The sequence below is a fragment of the Perca flavescens genome, chromosome 7 (assembly GCF_004354835.1).
Source record: "Perca flavescens isolate YP-PL-M2 chromosome 7, PFLA_1.0, whole genome shotgun sequence".
NCBI classification, from domain to species: Eukaryota; Metazoa; Chordata; class Actinopteri; order Perciformes; family Percidae; genus Perca; species Perca flavescens.
This window is the reverse complement of record NC_041337.1, coordinates 37,449,929-37,456,562: the sequence shown is the minus strand read 5'-3', so window position 1 is coordinate 37,456,562 and position 6,634 is coordinate 37,449,929. Positions and strand designations below refer to the sequence as shown.

The window sequence follows — 6,634 nt, the reverse complement described above, 5'->3', positions numbered from 1 at the left end:
CAAACAATTGTCCCCCCCAAAAAAATAAATAAAGTGGATGTTCACTACAACGCTCTTCACAAGTTAAATGTGTGTTTATTAAATTTTATAGCATTTGAATAAAAAACAATTAATGAAATAACTTTGAAAAAAGTGACAAAATGTTAAAAAGTGACAAAAATTTCAAAAAAGTGAAACAAATGTTAAAAAAGTGACAGAAAAGTGACAAAAATTGATAAAAGTTTCAAAAAAGTGACAAACGTGTTAAAAAAGTGACTACAATTTCAAAAAAATTGACAAAATTGTTAAAAAAGTGAAAAAATGAGACAAAAACATCGGGGAAAGCCACAAAAGTGTCTGAAAAGACGACCAAAACGTTGATAGAGGTTTTCGACTCAGAAAAACTAAAAGTTGCATGTCGGGAGGACAACACCAGAGTTAAACAACAACGGAGGAATGTGCTCCATCCTGTAGTTAATAAAACAGACCAGATCTTCTGGATCTCTCTAACTTAACCCCTCCACCACATGATCTCTCTCCGTCCTCCCTGAACATCACACAGAAATCTCAGATGGACACATTTTGATTTCTGCAGTTTTAGCATCACCAGCTGACCCAATATTAAACAAAGGGAAGAGTTTCTCAGTGAAAGTGTCTCTGAGAGTGCAGATGTGAGTCTTGTCTTCAGAGTCGTAGAAGGACACCTCCCCCCCCTCATAGTCCAGCTGGACTCTGATCCTCCGGAGACTCTTCTTCACTGTGAGGGTCTTGCATCCATCCGTGTATTTTCCACTGCGATGTAATAAATACCAGGTTCCATATTTTGGTGAATGTATTCGCTCTCCCTTCCTGTCAGCTGACTCTTTAGTTAAACCCACAAACCAGTGAGGATGATCTCCCACCTCCACCTCCCAGCTGTGTTTCCCTGAGCTGAAACCCTCAGAGCCCAGAACATCTGGATACCTGCTGTGTCTCTCTGGATTTTCTGGAAGCTTATGGATTGTGTTTCCACGTCTCACACTTGTCAGATCATCAGACAGATAGAGACTGTCGTATGCAGTGTTTGGGTCCAGAATGACGGGACAGAAGTGGACCTTGTCCTTCATCTTCTCCCAGACTCTGAAGGACAGGTTGCCCAGATGTTTGGCCACATCTGTCAGTGCTCCTGAGAGCAGCTGTGGATCTGACAGCGAGCACTGGACTCTGGCTCTGCTCTGAGAGGCTTTATAACTGCTGAGGAACGCCACGCTGTCTTTCTGCAGGTCTGCTTCCACAGCAGAGATGCTGTCTGACAGAGAGGAGATCTGCTCCTGAATCCTCTTCATCTCTCTGCTGACAGTCTTCCCCCTCTGCTGCTCTTCCTCCCTCAGAGCTGCCAGTCTGGACTCCTCTTCCTCTTTCAGGAACTGGTGCAGCTTGTTGAACTCGGCTCTGATCTGCCTCTCTGTAGACAGCAGCTGCTTCTTGGAGTGTTGATTTATTTCATCGTATGTTTCCTCCACTCGTCTGTGTTTGTCTCTCTTGTCCTGCAGAGACTGTAAGTCAGGTTTCCGCTGCTCCTTCAGATCTCTGACTGCTTGTTCTACAGGAACCACCGTGTGACCGTGGTGGAGAGAAAACTCACAGACAGGACACACAGCTCTATCTTCATCCTTACAGAACAAATAAGGGACTTCTGGATGTTTATCACACACCTCCTCCTCTTTCTCCTTTTCTTTTCCTGTCTCAGATGATTCAGATTTCTGTCTCCCAGCAAAGTTATCAGCCAGTTCCTTCAGTGCAAAGTTCACTCCTGGTTCATCCGTTAAGGACTTTCTTTTACAAATGGGACAGTTTTTGTTGTTAGCTTGTTCCCAGAATGTGTGCAGGCAGCTTGAACAGAAGCTGTGGTGGCAGCTCAGAGACACAGGATCTCTGAAAGTCTCTGAACACACATGGCAGTTCAGGAAACTTTCAACGAGAGCAGTTTTCTCAGCCATCTGTCTTCGTATCTAAATTGTCTCTCAAAAGCAAGACTCACCGAGTTACTGTCCCTTCTCTTGACTGTTTCAAATCTTCCAAAATCTTCTTCCTCCTGCAGTCGTGTGTGTGTTTTCCAGCAGAGATCTCACACCCTGTTATGGACTCTCAGCTCTATTCATTTATGTGGAAATCAGCTTTAAGTTTCACTTTCCATCCTTTAAAGTACTGTGAATAACTGACAGCTGACATGCTGCTTTCTCACCACCAGGTGGTGCTGTTTCTGTTTTAGATGATCAGCATATGTCACCACCAGGGGGCAGTGTTGTTATCACACAGCAGTATTTACCTTGATCTGTCTCATCTTCTTCCTCACCTTCTTCCTCGTGTAGGATGCCAGCAGTTTAGAAGTTGCTAAGCGTATTACTGCCCTCCACAGGTCAATGTTAGAATTAGATTCCTACATACAGTCCTGTATCATGCAGGAATTTAATAACTGCCTTGGATATCAGCTGATATTTGTCACTGTGTCCAAACAAAGATAAAACAGAAAAAGCCTCAACTCCAAGTCCTGTCTGACAAACTTTTCTTTCTGCCCTTTACTTCTTACATTCTAGGAAAACACGCTTCACTGACTTCCACATTCACACAAAACCACAAACATGTATTCCTATCTTCAGGTTGTATAGACCAGTGTTTCTCAAATCGGGGTACGTGTCCCCCTAGGGGTACTTTGGAGAACTGCAGGGGGTCCGTGTCCCCCTTGGGTCCCCACCACACTGTTGAGCACTATATAACCCCACAACAATTCACAGAAAAATGACAAAAACTTTTTTTAAAGCGCCAAAGAAGTCGTGAAAAGTTGCAAAAGTGTCAAAAAAGCAACCACAAATTTCAAAAAGCCAAAAAAGGGAACGAGAAGGTCTAAACAATTGCAAAAAAATAAAAAAAAATTTGAAACAAATGTCTAAAAAGGGAAAGAAAAAGTGCAGGCCCATTTTAAAACAACTGCCTAACTTCATATGTGTAGTTCATGACTCAATTCAAGCAGGATAAAAAGTTATTACAAAACAAGCTGCAAACTCACAAAACAGATTTTTTTTTAAAGTCTCGTGGTTGAAACAGGAAGGGGCGGGACTTCCCCTCTCTTTTTAAATCAGCCTTTGAAGTAATTAATGTCTTTACATATAAATATCTGTATGAAAACACACACAATGCCTGTCACACAATATTAATTTTTATTTTATTTCATTAGATGTAAATATTGAAATCGGCATTTTCCATTTTGTGTTTTTTTCTACTTTGATTCAGTTCAGTTTTCGGAGACTTTCAGTCCGGTGTCAACGTGATTTTCTGGATTTTCATAGCCTCTGCTGTGCCGGTTCTTCAAGATCTCTGTGCACTGATCTGGACCCCGCAGGTATTTGGGGTTCCTGTGTGATCCTCCAACTTCTGAGACAGCTGGTTTCCCAAATTCTCCGTCTGTGCGTGGATAAAGTCTTTGGGTTCAGCTGCTTTGCCATTTTTCTGGTTCTGTTTAATACTTCTGGTTCTACAACTTGTTGGTTCTGTTTGGTGTCAGTTCTTCTGAGTCTGTGTTTTATCCAGCTGGAGGTTCTGCAGATGTTCGGTGACTTGGTCCTTTGGGTTCTGGTTCTGCTCCTGGTTAAGGGGAAACACGGTGTTTAACTGTTGCACAGCTGCTACTGAAAACAAAAGTCCAAACAGCTACCACAAGACTTTCTGATCTGAAGGTTTGGTTAATTTTAGCCAAATAAAACTACGTTTTTAAAGTCAGGGAAAGATCGCTAAAACTGTGTGATTAAAGATTGCTGAAAATATGTGGTTAAGTTTGGGAACAGCAAGCCAAAACTAAGAGATTAAGGTAGGAAAGAAATTGCTAACACTATATGATTAAGGTCGGGGAAAGATGGCTAAAACTAGGGGGTTAGGGTTGGAGAAAGATGGCTGAAACTAGAGAGTTAGGGTTGGAGAAAGATGGCTAAACTAGAGAGTTAGGGTTGGAGAAAGATGCCTAAAACTAGGGGTTAAAGTTGGAGAAAGATGCCTAAAACTAGGGGGTTAAGGTTGGAGAAAGATGGTTAAACTAAAGAGTTAGGGTTGGAGAAAGATGGCTAAAACTAGGGAGTTAGGGTTGGAGAAAGATCCTTAAAACTAGAGGGTTAGGGTTGGAGAAAGATATATAAAACTAGAGGGTTAAGGTTGGAGAAAGATGACTAAAACTAGAGAGTTAGGGTTGGAGAAAGATGGCTAAAACTAGGGAGTTAGGGTTGGAGAAAGATGGCTAAAACTAGGGGGTTAGGGTTGGAGAAAGATGGCTGAAACTAGAGAGTTAGGGTTGGAGAAAGATGGCTAAAACTAGAGAGTTAGGGTTGGAGAAAGATGCCTAAAACTAGGGGTTAAGGTTGGAGAAAGATGCCTAAAACTAGGGGGTTAAGGTTGGAGAAAGATGGTTAAACTAAAGAGTTAGGGTTGGAGAAAGATGGCTAAAACTAGGGAGTTAGGGTTGGAGAAAGATCCTTAAAACTAGAGGGTTAAGGTTGGAGAAAGATGACTAAAACTAGAGAGTTAGGGTTGTAGAAAGATTGCTAAAACTAGAGAGTTAGGGTTGGAGAAAGATGGCTAAAACTAGGGAGTTAGGGTTGGAGAAAGATCCTTAAAACTAGAGGGTTAGGGTTGGAGAAAGATATATAAAACTAGAGGGTTAAGGTTGGAGAAAGATGACTAAAACTAGAGGGTTAGGGTTGGAGAAAGATGGCTAAAACTATGGGGTTAAGGTTGGAGAAAGATGGCTGGTACCTGGCGGTGTTGTAGCTGGGAGCTGTACTGGGCCAGTGTGGAGTACAGGAATTGGTACTGCTCTGTAGTCTGGATCATACCACCCCTGCACAGGATGGGGGGAACTACAGGTTAAACATGCTACATTTAGAGAATAAACAAAAGCTACACCACAGAGAGAGCGAGAGAGAGACCAAGAGAGAGAGATTGAGAGAGAGAAAGACCAAGAGAGAGAGAGAGAGAGAGAGAGAGAGAGAGAGAGAGAGAGAGAGAGAGAGAGAGAGAGAGAGAGAGAGAGAGAGAGAGAGTTGATAGTTTATATACCTGTCGAGTCGAAGCTGACAGACTGTCTCCAGGATGTCGACCTGACCGGTTTCTCTGAGCTGCTGACAGCCGATGCTGCTGACGATGAAACAACCTGTCCGCCCGATACCTGCACTGAAAGGAGAGGACACAGGAGACAAGGAGAGGAGACAAGGAGAGGAAACAAAGAGACGAGATAGCTTATAGTAGGCGCCATACAAGAATGTTTCAGTATGCCTATTTTTTATCCTAAATGTATCCGATTTTTTCTGTCAGGTTTGTTCGTGCAAGTGTTCCAGGTCAGAGAATGTTTAAACTGTTAATCTAACTATAAATCAAGGCAGGGCTTGACATGAACTTTTTGAGGCACTTGTCCTTTGGACAAGTACATTTACGTTTCACTTGTCCATGAACAAAAGTCACTTGTCCGGGTAAAGATTCATCATTTTATAATTTTTTTTGTGTTTTGCTAATGCAGAATTTGAAGAAAACATTGAAAGCATCCAAACACTATCAACATTAATACAATTCAGTTTAAACAGTAAAAACAAATGTGTCCCAAGAACAGATTTCCCCTTCAACAAGAAAAAAGGATCTCCAGACTCCATAATACAAAGTTATACTTTGCACGCTGGTGTGCAGAAGTTAATATATTGAGATTCTAAGTGAATATTTTAAAGTTTCTCATTACTTTCAGATTCCTAGTCAATATTCTAAGTTACTATGTCAATATATTGAGATATTCTGAGTTACTAAGTCAATATATTGAGATACTGAACCAATATGTTGAGTTACTAAGTCAATATATTACGATACTAAACCAATATATTGAGATTAAGTCAATATTTTATAGTGTCTCATTACTTTGATATTCTTTGTTTATATTCTGAGATACTGAGTCAATATATTGAGATACTAATTCAATATTTTGACCAGAGGTAGTGGTGACTTGAACTTATACTATATCTAAAATAATTTTGTAGACATAACAATGGATTTTGCCACTAAATGTTGGTGTCAGCGTGTTTTTTTTTTTTTTTTTCTACAATTTCACTTACCAAGGGATCCTTTAAAACGGTGTAGCTACTTTACAGTTGATAATTACCTGATATTTAATCCGCTACAAACGAGTAGCGGAGCAGCTAGTAACGTTACGAGGCAGAGAGCCAGCCGTCAAGAGTCAAATTAACTTCATGCTTCATCCGCACAAAGCACACTTCTATCGCCACGGTGACAGCTTTATTCGCCTCGTTTTCTGTGAGCGATGTGGGGGCGGGGTAACGTTAAAGCGTAGTTAGCATGCTAACGTTAGCTAACTAACACCGGCTGCCTGGCTTGCTGGTTCCGCCGTGCTTTCATGCTGTATCGCTTACAGAGAATGAGCAGAACAGAGGGCTGGGTCTAACGTCAGTGGGCTGGGTCTAACCTCAGTGGGCTGGGTCTAACGTCAGCGGGCTGGGTCTAACGTTAGTGGGCTGGGTCTAACGTCAGCGGTCCGCTCTCCCGCTGCTGCTGGGTCTAACGTTAGTTAATGTATTTGTTTCAAATCGGTAAAGTAAAATCTGTAACATAAACGGAATGAGTGGCACATAAT

General features: G+C 41.6%; 2 protein-coding genes across 2 annotated transcripts in view; both read right to left on the bottom strand.

The window, feature by feature from the left end:
- Window positions 1–323: 323 nt before the first annotated feature.
- On the bottom strand, window positions 324–2,105 carry LOC114559007 (tripartite motif-containing protein 35-like). The gene has a single exon (XM_028583392.1). It carries the CDS (start codon window positions 1,956–1,958, stop codon window positions 534–536), a length of 1,425 nt encoding a protein of 474 aa, XP_028439193.1. The 5' UTR covers window positions 1,959–2,105; the 3' UTR covers window positions 324–533.
- A 1,097-nt stretch (window positions 2,106–3,202) lies between these two features.
- The window catches only part of LOC114559087 (tyrosine-protein phosphatase non-receptor type 7), a 22,386-nt gene continuing 18,954 nt past the window's right edge, over window positions 3,203–6,634 (bottom strand). Inside the window, exons 8-10 of the mRNA XM_028583519.1 lie at window positions 5,062–5,175; window positions 4,759–4,843; window positions 3,203–3,600 (exon numbers count right to left, since the gene is read on the bottom strand). Coding sequence (XP_028439320.1) covers window positions 3,517–3,600; window positions 4,759–4,843; window positions 5,062–5,175 — 283 coding nt within the window. The 3' untranslated portion in view covers window positions 3,203–3,516. The remainder of the gene's footprint in view (window positions 3,601–4,758; window positions 4,844–5,061; window positions 5,176–6,634) is intronic.

Excerpts from the sequence above, each read along its gene's own strand:
- LOC114559007 (XM_028583392.1), bottom strand. The coding sequence starts at position 1,958 with ATGGCTGAGAAAACTGCTCTCGTTGAAAGTTTCCTGAACTGCCATGTG.